Source organism: Ochotona curzoniae, unplaced genomic scaffold, assembly GCF_017591425.1.
Source record: "Ochotona curzoniae isolate NIBS_2020 unplaced genomic scaffold, NIBS_Ocur_1.0 scaffold_1037, whole genome shotgun sequence".
Taxonomy (NCBI): Eukaryota; Metazoa; Chordata; class Mammalia; order Lagomorpha; family Ochotonidae; genus Ochotona; species Ochotona curzoniae.
Genome location: NW_024467083.1, coordinates 25,618,814 through 25,641,867, shown reverse-complemented (window position 1 = coordinate 25,641,867; position 23,054 = coordinate 25,618,814). Strand labels below are relative to the sequence as shown.

General features: G+C 42.0%; 1 protein-coding gene across 1 annotated transcript in view; it reads left to right on the top strand.

Annotated features, from left to right (window-relative positions):
• SPAG17 (sperm associated antigen 17) overlaps nucleotides 1–23,054 on the top strand; it is a 198,100-nt gene that overhangs the window by 37,214 nt on the left and 137,832 nt on the right. Inside the window, exon 3 of the mRNA XM_040998349.1 lies at nucleotides 352–438. Within this exon, the coding sequence (XP_040854283.1) occupies nucleotides 352–438 (87 nt within the window). The remainder of the gene's footprint in view (nucleotides 1–351; nucleotides 439–23,054) is intronic.

Below are 23,054 nucleotides of genomic sequence, written 5' to 3'. Positions count from 1 at the left end.
GAATGTTAACTCCTCACAGTGTTAAAACACCAGTAAGATTGAATAGCCATAAAGGACGATTACACTATGTAAGGTCCCAGGGAGGCCCGTGACTAACTGGAAAATGAAATCTATACAGCATCATGGCTGTCAGGAGTCAGAGAGGAACAGTAACATAGCAAAGATCTGTCAGCTAGAACATCCCCCACACAAGTGACGAAGCTCACCGAGGTGAGTATACGTGTGTCACCTAACTGATGAGCGCATCTTTATTGTTAACTTTTCCTAACCCCTAGGTATTCGAAAGTTCCAAATATCTGAGTATTCTTTGGGTAAGCCTTCCTTCTTCATTAAGTTTGATTTTCCTTACAGATCAACGAAGTGTATACACTTGTCGGAAATGCTCCATCTAAAAAGGGGAAAAGACCTACAGGCGGTAGCGCTCCTTTATTCTACGAGGTTGGTGGACATGTTTATCCATGAGAATTTTGTTATTTTGAGAAAACAATAATTGAGGTAACAATATGATTGGCATTTTTAAATTGAATCCTTTCCTATCGCTTATCGGAATATCTTTTCCTAAGACCTATCTCTTTTCTTCTATTGGTTTTATTTATTTTTTTATTTTTTAAAATTATTTTTATGATGCAATTTTATAGACATGGGGATTCCCCCCACACTTTTCCTTCCTCCCTCCCCATGTGTCTCCAACTGCATTGTTTCTCCGCATAATATTACGATAGTGTAGGCCTTCAACAACCATCACAAGTCCAACATTCTGCTATTCAAATGCCTCATGGCTTTCTCGGTATAGGTAATGTTAGAAAATCTAGTATAATGTTGCCAAGATATATCTGTTTCATTGAGAGGCCACTTTTTATTCTAGAGAGATGTACTGTATCTTCACTTTCTGGTATACTAGTCTCTATTATACAGGTCATCTATGAGAATATATGTGTATATATGTTTACTTATATATCTGTTTTTTGTATTTTGCATGAAGGTTTTCTTATCAGAGAGAACATATACAATATTTGTCATTTGGGGATTGGCTTATTTTACTGAGTATAAATGTCTACAGTTGAGACCTTTTTTTTTTTCCCAAATGGTACAATTCCATTCTTTTTAATGGCTGAGTAGTATTCCATGGAGTAGATGTATCTCAGTTTCTTTATCCATCCCTATTCTGACAGGCGACTGGGCTGTTTCCATGTCTTTCCTATTGTGGATTGTGCTGCTATGAATATAGTGTTGCAGGTCATTTTCCCATATGCATATTTCACTTCCTCTGGATATATTCTCAGGAGTGGGATAGCTGGGTCATATGGCAGATTGCAGTTGTCTTAACAGTCTCCACTTCCCCAGTGTCTGTACTAGCCTATACTCCCACCAACAGTGGAGTAGGACACCTTTTTCAAGAATTTTATCCTTTGGCAATAAAATTCTCTTACACTGTTTATTCACTACATCTAGTTGAAAAATCTAAATCGCAAAAATGTGTCACAGTTTTCCATAGTAATTATTGTGTAATTGTATTCAATGGAGTCATATTGTTAGCATATTGCAAATGTTAGTTTCATCAAAGAAACTATGTAAAAATGATCGAGAAAGTGTTTGTCCTGGGAGGCAGAGGCACAGCTGGAATGATTTTCATCAGTTTGTAAACACTGTGCACATTTTACATGCACTTTAATCAAGGTGAAGCACAGTGCTACCCATCAGACTGGTGTTCCTTTCCATTTGTAGCACCTACTGAACGCCAAGATCCGTCCTGGCTCACTCGGGCTGGTTGTGCAAAAGACTTGGGACTTGTGCTCAGTGTGAGGCAACACTGTCTTGTTACTAGCTAACAGATAGCTCACAAGACACTATACAAACCCATTAGGAGACTGTTGTGAGGTACTGTTTTATGTTTTTTTCAACTGAAAATTTATAAAGATGTTTGGATGTCTCTGTGTAAGGCTTGTTTGTGCTTTGTTCTTGTGATGGCCAACAAAGTTGCTATGTTTCTTGGGCTATGGGTGACCCCATAGAACCCATAATGGATACTATCTGAACAACTTACACTGCATTTTATAGCATTAGCTCTTATTCTACTGCTGTCGCTACCACAGCAAGCTTATGTCTTGCTGTTGGAGTCAGATAACCTACTTTGTATGTTTTGTTATGATGTTACACATGTGTGTGCTCCAGGTGATAACTGGTTTTAAAACATTGGAATCTTTCTTCAGAAGTGGCCTCAGAAATCCATGTCCGATTCTCAGGCCTGGGACCAATTAACCCCCCTCCCTAAAAGATTCTTTCTTCTTCAAAGATGCTCAGTAAAAATCAGAGATGATAACAGGCAAGTTTTGACATCCAATCTGGACAGGCATTTTGACTTGGATGTGGGATAGCACAATGCTACAGATTGAGAGTTAGTCAGAAAGTCATTCCTCTCCAATATGTGCTGTGCCTCTTGGTTGCATATTCTTCACTCGGGGGAGGTCCATTTCACATCTGGCTCTACCACATTCTCCCAGTGAAGCATTTGAGCAATAAGCCTCCCACACCCGCTCACAAACCCTTTTCTGAACGGTTCCAGAAGAAAGGGCAGGCAGGGCGTGGCTTCACAGAGATTGCACCTTGGGTGCACCAGGCATTCATTAACGTCAATCACTGTAGCAAAAAAAATGATAAAGAACATAAAACAATTCAAGCTCCTGGTCAGCATCAACCAAGGACAGACTACACATCTGGAGAAGAGTGCTACAATTTGGACCCTGTCTCCCCATGCTTAAGGCCTCTTCAGGAACTCTGAACCTGATATCCCATTCCAAGAGAATGGAAAACTCACTGATAATGCCTGTGGAGCACTGATATAGGTGGGAGGGTAACCATGGGAACAGCTCAGAAGCCAGAACTCTTTGGGAGCTCTGGATTTTGAGGCATGTGGACAGCCTGCTCATGAGTCCATTTCTGTTTAAACTCTTGCATAGTCCATGCTAACTAGGATAGCTTTCCAAAAGTAAACTCCAGGAGCCTACTTGGGAAGCTTTGCATTTTCTTTGTCAAAGGAAAATCTACAATGGGGGAGAAAGGATAATTTAACAGAATTCTACATGTTACATGGGAAATTAATATAGTCCTGTTTCACTTTAGCCTTGTTGGAGAGAGAGAACTCAAGCTATCATGTGGACCCTGTGATTAAATGTGTATATTTACTTCTATTTGTAGGATACTGTCGTTGGACTTACATCAGAGCCTAGCTGTTCTTACTCTAAACACAATTCTAAGCAATTGTGCTTTCTGGCTCCCTAGCCTATGACTGATTAGAAGCAGCAAATTAAAGTGAGAATTCATCAGAGCTTGTCCATGAGTAATAAAATAGTGTCAGAACCACATTACATATTCCTAATGACGACTTGAAATGTCTGGGCTAGCAAAGGCCACATTCCTTAGCGATTTGCTCAAGGTTTCGTTTGGATGGCTTGGTGTTGTGTACACACAGCCTCATTCTGAAATTGTGTAATTTCCCCCTGAAACCTTAGAATCTCATCTAGCCATAGTATTGTATATATGAGAGCATCTTTACTTATAAAGCATAGTTCTTTGAAACCCTGGTTAGACTTGTGCTGTTATGATGCCACAGAGACAAAGCTGTGGTTTATTTGTTCATTTGCCTTCTTCTACCATGTTTTGCTATAGCAGGAACTTCTCAAAGGACTCATGTAGGAATGGGAAGAAAATATTTTATTTCTGTGTATTCCCAGGAATGTTAGCTTGTACTTCTTAAAGATTTATTTTACTTCTTTGAAATCAGACTTACAGGAAAGACAGAGAAGAAGAAATCTGCCATGGGTTCATGCCCCCAGAGACCACAACAGTTGGGGCTGGACCACACGTAAGCCAGGAGCCTGGAATTCCATCCAGGTGGATGGCAGGGACCCAAGTACTTGGGACAATTTTCTCGTGCTTTTCCAGGTGCATTAGGATTGAGATGGATTGGAAGTGAGCACCCAGGACTCAAACTGGCACTCACATGGGATGCTGGCATTGTAGGTGGTGGTTTAACCCACTACAAGACAATACCAATTACAGCTGCTACTCAATTATTAATAACAATAAGAGTGATCCTGTGCCCTGACATGAAAATGCTGATTCTAACATTTAATCCTGTTTGAGGATGTAGTCACATTAGAAAATGGATACACTGATATTGCTTGCGTTAGTAGCCACTGGCCAGTTTTACAAAATATCAGCAGATACATTCCTGTTCAAACACAACTATCAGGCACTGTCACAGCAATGGAGAGGGAAGGGAAAGATGAATATTATAAGGACTCTTAAGTTCAATGAACTTAAGTACCAGTTAGGAACAACTGAAAACTATACTATATGTATGTAAGCTTGGTACATACATGGTAAATATTCAATGGCTATTTGTTGAATAAGTGAATAATACAATACAGAAAATCATGAAGTCCTTGAGAGATGAGTGGGGTGGTAAGGGAATGCAAAGGAAAATGAGATTACCTTAGCTGCAGCGGGAAAGGAGGAATGAGATGCAGGAAAGGCTTTGTGGAGGAGGTTTTTGAGGAGGTGGCATTTGGAGGGACAGAGAAGGGACCTGACAGTTGTATTGCTTTAAATATATTATCCCAACTAACTCACATCATGGTTCCAAAAGGAAATTTGAATAGCCCCCATTTTATACACAGGAAAATGGAGATACAGAGAAGGTAGGAAATAAAAAGAGCTTGAATTGATTTGAAGCCAAAAAACTTGAATGTAGCCATAATTAATTACATAGTCACGAGTTTTTCCACTTCACTACAGACCTGTTGCTTCCACTGATTTCAGACATGAGTGGGTCTGCTTTTTTGTTTTGTTTTGTTTCTCATATACTTTTGAAACTCTTTGGTTTTTTTAGAGGCAAAGCAACAGAGAGAGAAAGAGAGAGAGAGAGAGAGAGTGAGAGAGAGACTGAACAGAATTGAGTTCTTCCACCCATTGGTTCATGACAGCCAGAACAGAGCAAGCTGAAATCAAGAGTCAGGACACCAGTCTGAGTCCCTCACATGGTACCAGAGACAGCAGGACATGGGACACCGCCTGCACATGATGCCAGAGAGAGATGCCAGGTGGGACACCACCTGCTGCCAGAGCAAATACGGCAGGAAGCTCAAATAGGGAATAAATCCAGGACTGACAGCCAGAGGCACTCCGGTAGAGGCTACAGGTGTCCTAACCTCAACATCAAACAGTAACCCCAAGCGACAGGTCTGAACATTCACGCGTGGGAGAATGCATTCCTAGACAAGGGGACAACTCAAATAAAGCATGTGAGGAGCTTGATTGAACCTGCTCCTCATTTGAACTTACATGCTATCATTGTCACTGGGTAGGCGAGATCCAGCCTGTCCATCAGTTTTAAAATCCTAAAGATGGAAATCGTTGAGGAAGCATTTCAAGCCCAGGAACAAATACATGCTTTAGAATTATGTCTGGACTTAGTAACATTAGAAATCTACTTAGTAAATACACACAAATTGTTTTCTAGGCGTGTGTGCTTAGTGGCCCACATGGAGAATCTGATCCTTTGCAATTATGCTCAATCTTAACAAAAATTAAAATAACAAATACTAATGTTCAAGAAACCGACTGAAATGGATATCATAAAACAGAGATTCTCTCTTGTGGGAAAAAAACAAAAAAAGCAAAATTAAAACTTGACGTGTAATAAATCAATAATTTAATAAATTAGGAGAAAACAGCTATCAGTTGGGCAGGGGTTTGTTTACCGTTATGAAGGAAATCAGACCCAATCATCTTAAAAGTTTCTAGACTCCTGTCCACATTTCTTTGCATCTCATAGTGGTTTTTGCCTTCTTACTTTGAAATGAGCTTCTATTTATGTGTAGGTAATGGTTTACATATCTTCCTGTGACTTATTTCAAAAAGACAAATAAGGTCACCACAAAAACAAAAGTTAAAAATCTCTGTGAGTTTGGCATTGTGGCTCAGCTGTTTCAGCTGATCCCTGTGACACTGGCATCCTTTGTCAACAGTGCCCCTTGCAGTCCCTGCTGCTGCACTTCTGACCAACTCCTGATTAAAGTGGCTGGGAAAACAACAGCAGAAAGTGGACAAGTTCTTGGGCTTCTGCACCTAGGTGAGCAACATGGATGGAGCTTCTAGCTCTTGGCTTCAGCTGTCACAACCCTGCTGTTATGTCCATGTGGGAAGCAAACAAGTAGATAAAAGATCTCTCTCACTCTTTCACTTTCTCTGTCACTGTGTCTTTCAAATAAATAAATGAGAAAAAAAGACAACTTACTGAGCCAAAAAATTATCCTCACAGAATAAAAAAATATGTATGCCCTCTTTGGTGATTCAGATATGTCAAAACCATCATTATGCAAAATTCTGTAAAATCAGAATGTGGATAATCTTAAATATTAGGTGATATGATATGCACTACAGAAGCAAATATCTTGCTAATTTTTCTTTTACCTCCTGTCAGTGAAAAAAAGTTAGAATTATATTTACTAATATGTCTCTGTTAAAAATATATCTATGCATCTTTCTCTTGCAATGGAAAGACCATTTACCTTGGAAAAAAATTTTCTGGTATTGGATTTCAACACTGGGTCATATGCAGGATGCAAGTATCTTTTAAGGATTTTGTGTGTTTAATTACTATGCCCAAATATAATGGCTCCATCTTTTGGCTCCTGTTTCCTGGATATGTGAACATATTTCTTTCTTAACATGTTTTCATAAAAGTTCACAAGTAAGAAAACAGACTTAACTCTAATCTAAGTTGCTGCCTTTTTCAAACCTTCTGATATGAAGCTCATTTTTAAACAGTGACTCGAGCTAACAGGCTACTCAATAGAATTGTAAGCCCTTATTTTTTGAGAGGGTGGACCTTGTCAAAATGAAAAATGGAAAACTCATGCTTCAGAGATAGGAGTGAATATTATGTGAAAACATTCAGGAGGTTTGAAGTTATTAAAATGGCAGATCTACTGGGAACAGAAAGAGCCGTATGTCGGGGAAGAAACGAAGGGGAAGGGACAGAAAGCCTTCTCTGGCCTTCTGAATCCCAAGTTTTAAAACAAAACCAAAAAAAAAAAAAATACTGGGAGAATTGGAAGGTAGCCAACCTAATGCCGTTATTTCTCAGAGCTTAGGGACACACCAGGAAATTACAGGCCAGTTAGTTTAACTTCACTTGTAGGGAAAGTATTAAAAACTGCTGCAGGAGATCAAGTAAAAGGAGGCTTAGAAAAGCACAGCTTGATTAAGGCAAGCCCGGTCAGCGTGGTTTTCGGAAAGGGAAGGTCATGTCTTAGGAACTTGTTGAAATTCTTGGAAGCTATTACAGCCAGTACAATCTTCAAAGAGTACAGTTAGGCCTAGAATGTGTGTCTCTCCTCTGGTGCCCATCAGGCCTTCAGGGATGCCTACAGGAACACCGGCCACATCAGGGCCTCAGCACTTGGGTTTAGAAACCACTATCAAAACATCAGAAAATAACCTCAGATGGAACATTTTTTAAAGCTGGAACCAATTAATACAACCTGATATTTATAAATGTAAAATAATGAGACTTGGAAAAAAAAAAACAAAACATGGGACTATCAAGCCCTAACAAAGAGGTACTACACTGAGACTACAAAAACAACCTAGGAGTCTGTGTGCCAAAACCTGGGCTCTGGAAGCATTTCCCATTCACCAAAGGGAAGAGCAGGAGATGTAACAGTGCCAGCACTGGGTAGAGAGAGTTTTGAGGAGCTGCGACTGAATGAACTTTGCTAAGCAAGGAAAGGGAGCCATCAGGTGTGTTCAGCGACCCTCAACCCCCACAGTTGTGGAAGAAGACCGAGCACATAGCAGAGAGTCAAGTCCAAGCCAGTCACGGAGGGGCAAGAAGTCAGAGCTCTTTTCCTTTAGGAATGGGGTCCCTGGGTGCAAATGTGTCAGCCAATAGGAATCCAAGAGCTCTGTTTTCAAAGAAGAGCATAATTCAAGCAAAGGAATTAAAAAAAAAAAAATCCAAATCGTGCCTCATCTCTTTTCCATCCTAGCCGTTGGTCAAGCCCTTGTGCCAAAGAACACTTCAAGAGAGATGTAGATGGACACTGGACAGGTGTGGTGTGGCTTGCTAAAGAACCTGAAGTTCAACAGCAAGAAATCCACAAAACACACAGACCAGGTTACTGACTCAGACCCTTAGTCAGTGGGCAAGGCAGGAACCTAGTCAAGAATCTCAAGACGTGAACATCAATGGACCACCAGCCACAAGAACAAAGCAGACTTCAGTGAATGAAGATTAGCCGTCACAGCTCTGTCTCTAGGTCCTGTTGCAGAAGGGTGGAAAGGATGATGGAGCAAGGAACAGGAAGGATGTGTCATAAAGTCCTGCATTTTAAAGACTGCAAATACACCACATTTATATATGGCAATGACAGTAGGTAGCATTTGTTGAGTACTTGGTTCACTGCAAGTCTTGTGTGCTGCGTGTCTCATACATATTAGCTAACCTAGTCCTCTCAGTATCCTTGCCAGTCTAACAAATAATGAAAACTGAATTTCTGAGAGCTTAACTGACCTTTTGCTGCAGAACACAGACACAGTCAGTTAGAATTACACATCACATCACTCAATGGTGGCAGAGTATGCCTATTACTTTTCCTCTACTCAGGTAAGAACAATGATGGTATAGATGCAGATGTTGAAGGCACCAAGTAATTTTAGCTGGTATTTTTGAGCCACTTTGATGAGTGGTTTTGCCCAAATATTGGGTCGAGATTTTTTTTTTCTTTTCTTTTTTTCCGTTGCCTTTATTTCATAAGGTTCAGATTCAGTGGGCTAAAGTGACTGAGTTCTCCCACTCCCTGTCTTGGGGAAGGAAAAAGAGGGAGAAGAAAGGGAAACAAGAGGGAAGTTAATGCAGATGTGCCAGAGATACACATGTGAGAGCAAGTCCTGCCTGAAATTCTGATTTAATTGTGAGAGCAAACTCACCTGGAGTGCCCCCAGTCAGTCTGATGAAGCACACAACAAGTGGTAAGCTGCACCAAGTCAAGCCAGGGATCCGAGCCTGAGATCAGGTCCCCGTGCCACTGCTGGCTAGCCCTGTGAGTTCAGACCAGTTACGAGGCCTGGATGTGCCTCGGTTTTCTGGTGATAAAGCCAGGGTTGATGATAGCAAAACAAACCTTGTAAAGCTGAATTGGTGGCTAAAAGAGATAGTAAATAATAAAGAACTTAGCATATGGTATAGCCTAGGTGCCCACTGAAATTTATTACTATTCTTAAAATTGATATTCTCAATCACAGTGAAAGTTGAGGTTTTGTACTTTAGAGAATAGGAATGAACTATAAACGTATCTATGAATAAGATTTTTTTCATGGCAAAGAAACCAAAGGAATAACAAATTGGCCAGCTTAACCAGGTCCACCAATGAACCTACTATAACCACACATTAATACAAAACACTCCAAATCCTCCAAAAACACCAACCCCATCCCACAAAAAACCCCTACCCCATTCCCAACCCAACAACCCACCCATACATCATCAAACAACACAATACCAAACACATCCAAATTCCACCACTCTCCAACAAAAATATCTACTACAAACCCAAATATAGATTAACCACTTCACAACCATAATACTACTTATACTCAACATATAAAAACCACCAAAAACATACAAACATTCTCTTCAATTCTTCTTTCTCTCTCTCCCATCCCATCAATCATCCCACAACCACATCCAAAACCTCATTTCCCCCCTCCCCCCCCCTCCCTCCCCCCCCCCCCCCCCCCCTCCCCATCCCTAAACCCCCCATTCCCCCCCCCCTCCCCCCCCATCCCCCCTTCTCCCACCACATCATACAAAACCCTTTCCATCAAATAACTTCCCTATCCCTGCCCCCCCCCCCCGCCCCTGCCCCCCCCCACCCCCCCCCCCCCCCCCCCCCCCCCTTCCCTCCCCCCCCCCCCCCCCCCCCCCCTCCCCCCCCCCCCCCCTCCCATCCCATCATTTGACACCAATGTGGGATGCAAAGTACCTGCTTCATGATTTCCTTTTTGGGATCTGCACTGTGGCATAGCACGTAAAACTGCCACCTATGGTGCTGGCATCTTATGTAGCTGTCAGTTTGAGTCTTGACTGCTCCACTTTGGCTCCTGGGTCCTGACTCTTGGCAGAAATCATGTAAATATATACAGAATTATGAATTACAGTACCTGCTTTCAATCAGAGACTCAGGAGATGAACTGCCACAAGCAAGAAGGAACTGAAAAGGTAAACAGAGATAGTTCAGGAGGAGGAAACAGCAGGAGCAAAAACTCTGGGGAAGGAATGCAATGCTGCTGCTGAGGAGTGAAGAAGGGGGTTGTTCCTGACAGAGGGAGAGCTGGATGGAGGCTGCATGGGCAGGCATCCACAGGCTCTTCCCAGGCGACTGCATTTTCATGTCACAGGAAACAGGAAGTCCTTTAGGCTTTTAAAAAGGAGAGAGTGACACACCCTGTTTGTTTGAAGATTTTTTTTTTTTGTTCTGGTTGTTCAGTGAAGAACAAGTTAAGAGCACAGCATGGAAGTGGGGAGGCCAATGAAGAGACCATGGGGGTATCCCCATGGAGTTGGGGAGAACACAGGCACTCAAGGACCATTTTAGAGGAAGAACTGAAAAAAAAAAAAAGGCCCAACATGAGAAGTGAGTGGTAAGGGGGAATCTATCAGGAGTGAACTTCCCAATTCTGGATGGAGTAACCCAACCAACATGTCTTCTCCACATGGAGCATGGTGCGGGGAGGATAAATATGATGGAGTGGAAAGTATAGTTTGAGATAGTTTAAATCTGACAGGTCTGACAAAAAGCCAAGAAGAGGTGTGAAAAAGGAAGCTGGATGTTTACTGTCCATTTTTTTGGTTGGGGTGGGGGTCATCCTTCATCACCTTGTCCAGCACTGATAACTAAAGGAAGTATTATAGAAGGGCTGCTTGTCTAAAAGAAGTCACTCATTAGTTAAGTGCTAGTGGACACCACTACGAGGAGCAGTAATGGACTGTTTCAACAACAGAGATTCAGTAGTAGTTTCCAGGTTCCTGGCAGTTTGAGACCTTTCCACTTTTCCTTTACTGGTTCCATACGCACAATTCTTAAATTGGGAATGAGAACCCGGTGGTATAAATACAAGTAAAAAAAAAAAACGCACTGAATAAGCACCGACCTCCGTTCTATTTGCCCTTTTTTTTTTTGCATTCAGCCTCTCAGTCTCTCGCCTTACTGTTGGCTAAAGGTTGTAATGGATATACACGTCCTAGCTCTTTTGTCACTGAGCAGACATTTATTGAGTTTCTGATTCAGGGATAATGTGCACCAAGATTAAGTTAGACATGACCTCTGCCCTCAAGAGTTTATACTTGATAATTTTCTAAACAATCTGTTTCCTGCTAGCTTGTGACATTCTGATGGAAGTGGTCCCTGTTTAAGCTCCTGCTAAAATGAGTCTGTTCTTCACTGAGCCCTCTGGCTGATCTTACTTATCATTCACGACTTGCAGCCACACGGGCCATGTTCCCCAGGTAGTGTTTATTGGGAAGAGGACGGAGAGAGAAGCAGAGCACTTACCAAAACGCAGATGCTGCCAAGATACAGACGTCCTTGCTTGCTTAGAGAGAGAGGACGTGTAACTAGGCTGTAATCAAGCAATGTTCATGCTTCTACATGTTTTTAGTGTGACTTTCTGTTTTTTGAATTTGAGCTCTTTCCTCAACCTTTGGTTACAAGGAAAGGAGGAGGAAAGAAATACCAAATTAAACATGAAAAAATAAAACTTTTGAGCTGAAATGAGTTATATTTATTGAGAAACTACTATAAATGCTGTAGGCACTCAATATTTATCAGTGGATTTCAGATGGATATTTACCTATTAAAATCCATCCATTTTTCTATTTCACAAACCTGATGGACCAAAACAAAACCCTGAAACCTTATGAAGCACCATGCTAAATGTAAGTTAACTAAAGTAAGATTTCTATATTGCTTCAAGAAATACATAAAAATACAGAGCTACAAACTGCATAACAGTATTTTGAAATATAGGACGCCAATCATATAAAGCATTGTTTCCCAGAAAAATTGAAACTGTTCAAGAAACTCATTATACATTTCATATAGCAGTTTCATACTTGCTTGTGCTTTGGTTTATCCTATTTAAAAATCCATAGAATGCTGATAGTGAAATAAGCCAAAAAGATTTCCCAATAGCATCCTGTACTGTACCAAGCTAATATCTTCATTACCAGCCTTTATCAAGAATCCACATGAAAAAAAAAAAAAAGACTGGCAACACTCATCAGGAAATCTATCATTAGATTACCCTCTTTGTCAGTAGAAAAATCTGTTTTTGTTATTCTCACAACTCAGTCTTATCCTTTTATTTATCTCTGAAACTGTAGAGAAGCATAGCAGAATCTAAGAGCATGTGATAGACTCACAGGCTACGACTCTGGTGCCGTGCATCCTTTGTTGAGGAGGTAGGCTTGTGTTGCACGTTCTAAGATTCATTTCAGGAATAGCACCAGGGCGGGGGGAAGGGAGGGAATGGTTTACAGAGGATGAGTTCTATCTGGATTCAATGCAGGAGCTAATATATGACTTTTTGTAACTAATAAAATTTCAAGGACTGACAGAAAGTTTCTGATTTGCCTTTCCCTCAATAAAATATCTGCTTTGAATTATGCAGAGGGAATTCTTCTTCTTGCCAACTTGCTTTAATTTCCCATGCAAAACCATCGACAGAACATTATTAGTTTTCCTATAGAAATTCATTTCAGGATTCTTCAATCATTGGAGAAAGGCACACACACAAATATACACAAACACCACATCTCCGTTATCCCCACCCCTTGCTTTTGTTTGGAACAAGCGAAAGAAAACACATTGGTAGGTTTTTATATGGAACTCTCCCTTTCTGAAAGCAGAGACAAACATTAGTCATCAGATGGGAAAGGAGTTTTTCAGTCTCACCCTGGGCTAGTGACCTGAAATGCAGGCCTGTCCTGTGTGTAGGTGGAACAGGCAACTGCTGTACATGTGATTTAAGAGGTGCTAGAAGTTCTGCCTGTCCAAAAATAGTCCCCACACCCGCTTGTTGAGTTCAAGCACAATATCCATAAAAGTTTGGTTTAAATGAAATGAAACTGCATTTTCAGAATGTGAGCCCATTATATCCATTATGTTTCAACATGCATTTATGTATCAGAGATAAAGGCTAGCTCCTGAGGGGGTGTACATGTATCCAGGGAGAGCAGGGAAGGGGTCAGTAAGGCTTGGAACAGTGATGCAAGTCACAGGATTTAATTGCTGCTTAACCCTGGGCAAGTTAGTTAAAACTGAAATTCTCCTATATTCAGTCAGTCAGTTCATCATCCCTTTTTTGAATCAGTATTTTCTGGATAACGACGTTTTCCCCAACAGGAAGTGCTTTTTTGCTGAGTGAAACCTTTATAGCAAAACAACTCAAGAGTAACAACAGCTTATATTTGTTAGATGTTTTTTAGAGTACAAAATGCTTTTACAGACAATGCCCAATATTGATATCAGTGGCTACTTTAGGAGTGGTACCTTTGCTATTCTCAAGTAGAAAATGAAGAAACAGTTGTAAAGAAGTCAGGTGACTTGTGTGCCACCCGACAGTTGTGGCTTGTCCACCACCCGACAATGGCTTCATGCTGGAAGCCATTCAGGCTGACTGTAAATCCAAGGTTGACTTTTCTTGAAGACACAGTTCCTGCAGCAAAAGTCTTCACAGTCAGCTTTAATCCGCTTAGAGTGACTCAGTGCTATTACCTGGGGAGTGTTTCCCTTGCTTCAATATTTCTCAAGGCCCCGTGCCTAACACAGGTCTCTGTTCACAAGCTTTTGACCTCAGAAATTTGGGTCACTTTTTAATGTCATTCCTGACATTCCCCATGCAAAACAACAAAGAAAACAAACAAAGTAAATAAAAACATTTAGACTACTGGCCACTTTGCACACAAAGTTGCAAAATGTAACAAACCAAATTAGAGAAAATACTTTCAATGATCTACTAATCATTTTAAAATGTGCTATAAATGAGGGGAATCGGCATCTCTTCATCCTATTGGTGTTCATAACCCTTGCCTAAATTCCTGCTGAACTATGTTTTTTTACTTTTGACTAGTTGTACTCTTAGTGGAGCATTAAGCTTTTGACTTTAATATGAATCAAAATGTTGTCTAAGAAAAATAAGCAGTTGAATGAAAGATAATGTCAGATGGCAGAGTTAAGATGGTCTCTAGAAGCCTTTGGAAGCTGGAAGTATGTGGAGAGCAGACAGAAAGTGAGGTGTAGGAGCTGATGAGGCGACCGTGCAGTCTGGGACTTCTGTGTCAGAACCCATGTGCTCCACTGCAGAGGTGGACGTGCACGCCTCTGGTCATGGAGCGGAGAAGGCATGGCTTACACTAACTCCAGCTCCACCCCTCTGTGGCTATAGCACTTTAAGAGCCTCTTGTGACACCCCAGTCACTTCCTCAGCGTGTGAACTAGTGCTGCTTGCTTTTCCAGCCATGTAAGCAAACCTGACGTGGCCGGACCCAGATGGAGGCGACATCCACCTGCCTGTGCGTAACAAGCTAACCTTTTACAAGGCAAATCTCTGTGATTTGTGAACATTAGCTTCCATTTAGCATGGGTTCTGTTGGTTGGTCTGCCCAATGCCAATGACAAAGTGAATTCCAGTGTCACCTTGTTCCCAATCTAGTGAAAAACTGGGCAACTCCTTTGCCACCACAGTGAATTTTCAAACATGCACTGGAGTACATAGAGAAATATGTAAACTGTCCTGAGGTTTTTTTGAGGGAAAGGTTTTAAGAAAGTGGTGTGAAGGCTGAATGGGAAATGTATGAAATAACAAAGGAGGAGAGGAGTCCCAGGTAAAAAAATTCAGCCCACACAGTCAGGCAGGCATAGAAACAGTTCAGTATGACCAGAAAATTCAAAGTGCTGGTTGTTCATGGTGTGTAAGGAAGGAGGGTAAAAGTAGCCAGAGGCAAGGATGACATGTGGGTCCATGTCAGGCCACGCAGGACCATGATACAGAGATCGTGGAGTTTATCCTTTTGGTATGGGAATCCAGTGAGGAGTTCTGAGCAGGGCAGTAACGTAATAGGTAGAAAATACACATATCATAATACAAGGAGAGTTATACAGGAGACCTAAAAATTAGCAAATTTCTTCTTATCATTTAAGTTGTAAATTTATTGGCTGTTATTATAACAGCATCACGAATTAATCATAGAAAATTCTGAAAATATTGAGAAATTGTAGTTCATATGGTAAGCAGGTGCTTAAGAATTATCCATGGAATGTTCTATCACTCAAAGATGTATACTTCTTGTTTTAATATTAGGAATTGTGGGTATCTTATATCGTGTCCCTTTCAAATATTATGTTAGCATTTTTCTAAGCCCAGCTTCAATATATATAATAGAAGACATCTTTTTATTCATAATGTATTTAAACCATCCCCCTTTTTGCTGTATTTAAACTGTTTAGTATAGCTATAACTGATTATTTATTTATGGAAAGTGTCAAGAAGTGGAATTATTTAGCTGAAGTATGTAGACATTTTTCAAGGTCATGATACATGTTGTTAAAATGCATGCAGGATAATTTGTGCCAATTTACATTCTTTCTTACAGATCCACTTTAGCCACTCCCTCTTGAAAGTCTCATTTTTTAAGCTAGTCAGTTTGATAAACAAAGAATAATAAGATTGAATACTTAATTACATTGCATTGGATATGTTTTATGATTACAGACTTCATAAAGAAATGAGTGTATAGTTTATAATTTAAGCTTTTTGAAATAATGGAAGGGATTCTTATCAAAATTCAGGATGGGAAATACAGGCTTCAGGTAGTTTTCACTTGGGTTTTACTTGCCAGGAGGGACACGGAAAGAATAAGCCATCATCTGGGCCTGCACAAGCTCCCAGTGCAGGGAATGTGGACCAAAGCTGCGGCAGAAGCACCAGGAGGAGCTCCCACAGCAAAGAAATCTGTAAGGGATTACTGCAGGAAGCCCTCTGAGTTCTTCTCTGACCTCTTCTCACCATCTCCTTGCAACGGTGATCCCAAGGTAGTATGCCTCAAGATCACCCTGAGAGCCCATTAAAATGTCCTGTTCTAGATCCCAAACCTGCACAAGAATCCAGGCACTCTGAGCCTCATGTCCACCAGCCACTCCAGAGCCAGAGAAGGGTCCACCCATCCAACAGTAAACTCTCCAGCTGTGCCCTGGGGCCCCGTCCCAACCCACAACTTGACGACACTGCTCATTTTCCCCTCTCTAATGCTTTCCATCACCCCAAGTTTATCCTTCAATCCATTCTTTCATTTAAAAAAAAAAAAAGCTTGCCTTTTAAATTTTTTTTTAAATTTTCTAAAATTTACCAGATAGCATTGCTATCACAGTCACAGTGATCTGGACAAGGCTAAGAAATACTCCTGTTTTGCTCATTGCTTTGCTCTTCAAAGCAGATGTGCAGTCTGGCCTCCCAGTGGTACCTACTGGCCTTGTCTTACATACAGCTTCTGGCCAAATTAGATTAGTTCTGCTAAGCACTGGTGCCTCTACAAAGTGGGCACAAACCACAGTCATGCCAAGAGGGACAGCACAAGCCAGCACTCTGAACTACACACTCAGAATGAGGTTGGCTGAGGGCTACCAAGACATCCAATAAAGTCTAGGGTTTTGTTGCTGAATAGGAGGAGCAGTTGCTAAAGATGAAAGGAAAATACTTCAACTCACAAGGAGATCTTTCTGTATCTGATCATGTTTGAAACCTACTTAAAACTTTATTTCCCTGCAACTTTCAAGACAAAACTCCAGATTCCTTTAACAGGTTGCTCAAGCTGCTAGTGGTCACACCCCTGGTGGGACCCCATGAGCATCAACTTCACTGTACCCAACCCCAGCATCCCCAGCTGCTTCCTGGTTTCCTGAATATGCCACACTCTCTCTCTCTGGCCTCATCCCATCCCCTCCCTCAAATCACAGAACTTGGTCCTAGTCACAGCTGCATCCTCATCTCTGAATGACACCCTCCGTGTGGCTGATGTAAGCCTTCCAAGGGCTCCCACATCCTCTCACCTGCATCCCTTGGCACAAAGCAGCAGACTGTGGGAGGGAAGCTGTCCTGCAAGCCCCACACACCTCAGCATCGGTATCTCCCACTCAAGTGAGAGCTCCTGACAGGCAGGGCCAACATCCTGCATCTTGGCATCTGCCCCGATTTGGGATGCGCATGGTGCTCCATGAGAACTCTGATGCGTGAATGGGCAGGTGACTCTGTGAAGAGTAGGCCAAGCTAATTCATAACCAAGAATAGTTCCATCTCAACAGCGGTGAGACAAGACTTTCACCAGGACTGTACCACAAGGACTGCGCAGGTGCAGAACGAGTCTTAGATTAAGGGTGAGCAATATCAACAGTGCTCTCTCCAGAGACCCCCCAGAAACTCACACTTGGCTTTGGCCACGCAGACAATCTAAGCATGGGTGAGTCACTATAGGAAGGACTCCATACAGTGGTAAAATTGCAAGTAAGCAGTATGAGACATGTTATACAATGGCCATCTAACTTCAACCAGTTAATACTCATTTACTAATATCTCCTATTTTTTTTAGGCTTTGAATTTAAATCATTGTGAAATAATGAGGGGAAAAATCCTGACCCTTTTACAGGGATTAACAATGCTGAGGCTCACTCCCTGAGTATTGGATTTAATAGGACTGGGTTAGAGCGCAAGAATGTGTGTCTCCAACAAACTCTTAGGTGATGCTGGGCAGCACATCTTGAAAACATGACTCTCTCCATGTCAATTTGCTCACTTCTAGGTTAATAGGAAAATAAAACTGGCTTGAATAAGACAGGAATGTGTTCTGACCGAAAGTGTAAATGAGCCTTCGGCCCAGCTTAACACAGGAGCTCCAGCCCCACATCTTCGCAGGCTCCTAACACCTTCATCTCTCAGGGGACTTCAGTTTCCCAGTAGGCACTGTGAAGCTGCAGCAACTCATTCTTCAAAATTCTGTCATGACTAGAAAAAGCGGACCCAGAAACTCACTCCCCACCTAACTCACACACCCGAATGATACCACGTTCTTATCTTGAAGTAATCATAGCCACGGTAGGTTAGACCATAGTTTTGGTACAAGTGGGTTCATCTGTGCTAGCTGAAAAGAAGAGGGATCAATACCTGGTGGGGAGTCCAGCTTTCCTAGGAAAGAGGAGGAGCAGAGTGAGTGAGCAACCAGCCTCTCCAGTCTGCAAAATGCAACATCCAGATCAAATACCATGACAGTTGTCGTGCTCCAGTGCTGGTGAGCAGGAAGTTCAGGGGCCAGCCACTTTCTCAGGGCTACGCAGGCCATGTAGGGTGGGCTGACAGGTAGTTAGCAAGGTCTTAACTCACCGCTCTCGGAATAAAGGCAGGGTTTTAGGAAAAAGATTTTAGATTTGAGGTAGAGGGAAAGAAAGGAGGGAAGGAAGGAAAAGAAGGAAGGAAGGAAGGAAGGAAGGAAGGAAGGAAGGAAGGAAGGAAGGAAGGAAGGAGGGAGGGAGAAATAAATGGCTGTCAGCAGTTCCTAAAATACTTACTCAGAGCCAAAGAGAGAGAAAGATGGAGCTGTGAGGACTGAAGACTCAGGCCCTCAGGCCCCAACTAGATCTCCAAAAAAGCACTGGGTAAGAAAAAAACAGTATAAGTGGCAAGACATCATACATGTGGGCTAAAAAGCTCTAGAGTCCTTACAGCTAAGACAAGAACTGGGCCTAGACACCAGGAAGGGACTGAGACTTAGGATAGGACCCACCTGAGGCCTACGGTGAGACCACAGAATACAATGAGTAGGAACAGGGCACTGTGGATAGTTTGGGTTCAAATTCCATCACTGATAAGATCCCAGGCCTTAATTTTCTAATGCATTGAAATGGAATGGTAAGAGTCCCCACTTATAAGGCAGGTGATGGTTCGACTGCATAAAGTGCTAAAAATGGTTGTGAGGTGGTACGTGGTATGTGCTCAGCAACCATCAACATGTTAACGTAGCCTGATAACGCACCACTACTTTCAGTCTGGTCCCAGAACTTTGTACTTGCAGCTGTAAACATTTGAAAACATGCACTCGCAAGGCACAGTTATTCACACTAAAGATCCCCTTCTTAATTTTATCACAGGCGTACGACTCAGAACACCCCATAGTAAAAAGAAAGCTTTGCCTTCTCCTCCTTCGGTGAGTGGCTGCCACCAAACACTTCTGCGGTGGCTCCATCTCTCTGACGGGTGCTGTACATATGAGATGTTCAAAAACATGCATTTCTCCCTTGGGGAATTTGTCCTGTTTCACGTTATACAAGTCTGTTAGATCTGTTCTACCTCCATGTATTTGTTATTGCTGCTTCTGAAACTTCCTTACAGCCCCCAAAGAGGTCTTAATCCCTGTCAAATGTTATTATGTTACCAACTTTTATGTAGTCTTGAAAGGGCTTGTTTATTTCGTTTCAGTGACTCCTTGTTACTGCCAAATATTATTTCATTTCAGCACAGATGTAAAGGGTCCAATGACTGGAACTGTTTTACAGCCCTGACACTGTGGAGAGATGGATCCCAGTTTAATTACGGGCAGCTGAAAACGATCCAGGAGTCACCTGCTCGGGGTATTTATCATCCTCCCGAGCAGCTTGCCAGCCGTGGTGGGAGCCTTCTCACGACGTTCCATCTGCGTCAGGCCGACGGAAGGGCCGAGACCCAGCCCGCGCCTTTCAGTCACCTTTACAACTACGCTAAGACAGTTTAATTTTGCTTGATTATTTTCCTTTTCCTCTTCTCAAAGTGAGAAAAATATGTTTCAGTCATTCTTGCTCTTTCCCTTTCTTCCGGCTCTGTGTCTCTCCACGGCTGCCTTTTCATCCTCCCAGCTGTTTTTCCAATTATGCCTCGTTGGAAATTATTCATTACTTAAAGAATGCGAATTGGATGGACTAGACACGTAAAGGATCAAGTGATGCAGGGACTACAATATAGTTGGCAGTTCATAAATGCAGAAGGAATGAAGCAGGGGGAGAGCAGAGGGGCCGGAAAGGGGACTCTGGGACTGTGGGGCAGCCCTCTTCCTAGCATTCCTCCATCTCAACCTGTACAAGAAATTCAGAATATCATACTTTTTCTGACATCCTTCCCCACAACACAGTGCATATTAACGAAGCTCACTGTCACCCACATGCTGTAGTTTTATCTGATTTTCTCTAAGCAGATCCTGATTTGTTTCTTTTAAGACAGCGCAAGGGCCAAGAGAAAGGAGCGTCCAGCGTCATTCCAGGGTCACTCACTGCTCTGTCCTCACTCACACCTCGCCCTCTCCTGGAGCATCCCACTCCTAAAGTCTGTTTCAGGCAGGAGCGATCCAGATGCCAAATCTTCATGCTTTCTTAGAACTCACCTAGGATCGGGAGTGCAACAAGTTAAGCACAGACTCAGGCTGCTCTGGGTGCTCTCTGTAGACACAACAGGGAAATCAGACCTCGTGGGAAGGGGGCCTATTCCATCCACCTATTCATCACTCTATTGCCACTTACGTATCAGTCTGTCTTATATACATAAATACATATACATGCATGTGTATATGTGTGAATATATGTTTATGTGTATACATGTCCTGCATATCCATCAGTCACATACAAGTACAATATGGGTATAACATCTGTATCCATATTGCATGCATTAGGTGTCACTATAGAACATAAATATAATGTCTATATCCATAAGAAAATATACATTATCAGTCTGTCAGGCATACACATAATACATGTATGCACACACATGTGTCCATGCATGTCTCTATCAGTTTGCTTAATATATATAAGCAGATAGATTTGCGCACATGCATACTTCTGGTCTCCATGGAAAGTGTGGAGCAATTGTTTTTTAACACACATTTATTTCTTTAAAAGTTCCAGAGAGAAGGAGAGGCAGAAAGAGAGACTGAAAGAGAAATCTTCCATCCACTGGTTCACTCCCCAAAAAGCCACAGTGGTGGGAGCTGGACCAGGCCAGAGTCAATAACCAGGAGGTTTTCTGCGTTCTCCTGTGTAGGTGCAAGGGACAATGAACTTGGACCATTCTCTACTGCTTTCTCAGATGTGTTAGCGAAGAGCTAGATTGGGAAGTGGAGCATCCACATGGGATCTCAGCGTTCCAAGTGGCAGCCCAATCCACTTCACCTCAGCATCAGCAGGTGCTTATCCTTACTAATGTGAGTTAGTAACACAGTGTGCCCGTGTCCGGGGATGGGCCTGATCCTCGGGCAAGAAAAAAAATTGACACATTTGATCATTTGGCACATTTGGTAGGAGTTTGTTTTTTTTTTTTTTAATTTTCATCATTAGGTAGTAAACATGGCATAAGCCTTTGAACCAAGTCAGTGATTGCTGGGGTCTGTGCAGTGGGTGTGGATGGCATGAAGGTGTGAAGAGAACAGCTCCCGTTTGGCAAGACTGAGAGGAGTTTCCAGCTGTTTGTCAAGGCCCGGCGGCTGTCTCTCCGACCACCTTGACATAGGTTCACCTCCTTTTGCATGGACACTCAACCACCCCACTAAGAATTCTGTAATCTATTAAGGCATTTTTGTTTGCCCGTGTGAGATGGCTTGTACAACCAATGTGAGCTTGGGAGTTAATGTCACTGATAATGTCTTGGTGAGTGGGCCTTTGACAATTTACACACAGAAGCACAATTAAGCCCATGCCATTTCTGGACACCTTATTATGTGCCTAACCATGGCCTCAGAATCTGGCCCAGACATGAAGAACACCTTCTGGGAAAGGGTTTGATAAATATTCTAAATAGTAACGAAAGTGATGGACGTATGAGCTGAAACTGCTATGACAATAAATAGAGTTACTGTGACCTTAAAAGCTATCCTGTTTTTGCAATTTCTTTGGAGCATAGGAAATGTAGCTGTTTTGGCTTCTTACCTAATTTTTGACTAGAGGAATTAGAGGATGCTTTTATTAATATTATGGAGATATGCTTTTAATTATTGTTTGATTGTTTATGGGATTTAGAGCCTGTAGTTATAGTGGGATTTAATATTTGAAACTTTTGTCTTGTATTTTTACATTTTTTTTCCCTTGTAGCATATTTCTTCCATTAAATGATGGGCAAGTTGTGGAAATAGAAATGTGGTAGGAATGTACTACTGATTAGCATGTGCCGCATGTGCCTTGGCCTTGGAGTCCTGGCTGTTGCTCCATGGCTGCTACTGAAGAATAAACAATGCCTTTCTTTGAAGAATATGAATACAATATTTTGCAGAATTATCTTGAGGGGCACCTGCCAACCATGAAGTACAGACAGAATGACCAATGTCTGTACATGCCCCTTTAGTCTTGAAGTAAAAATAGAACAATGAAACGTTTCTGCAGAGGCTTGAGATGTGTCTGAGCAAATAAAAAGGACATCTTTTTCTTGAGCTGTTACAAGAGGGCACCAAGTGACAGTGTCCGTGTCTTTTCACGGACACCACACACCCTTCTCAGGCTCCAAACTTGGCTGGAGCTTGAGGAGAAAAAGGAAAACCGAACTAAAGACAGAACTAAGCGCATACCTACTTGGTCACATATCATTCCAGAAAGGCCTCTCATCCCCTCGCCTGCAAAAAAAAAAAATCTTGGCTTCCTAAATTAGACAGAAAAACAGTGCTCTGTGGGTTAAAATCTGAGGCAAGTGATAAAGGAAATGTTATTTCCTAGAATGCTGAGAATCACAAACTTCGTAGCAGAACTTCAAATCAATGCCTGCACACAAACAGGTGCGTTGTCTTCCTTCCTCCGTTGCACTCAGGGAAGCCTGCTCTGCTTCCCAGAACCAAACACCTGTGCCCACCCGCCACCAGAGCTGCAGGCCTCTCTGACAGATTCAGAAAGGCACATGGCCTTGCCTGGCAACCTCTCTTCTGTTAATGAGTTTCACTT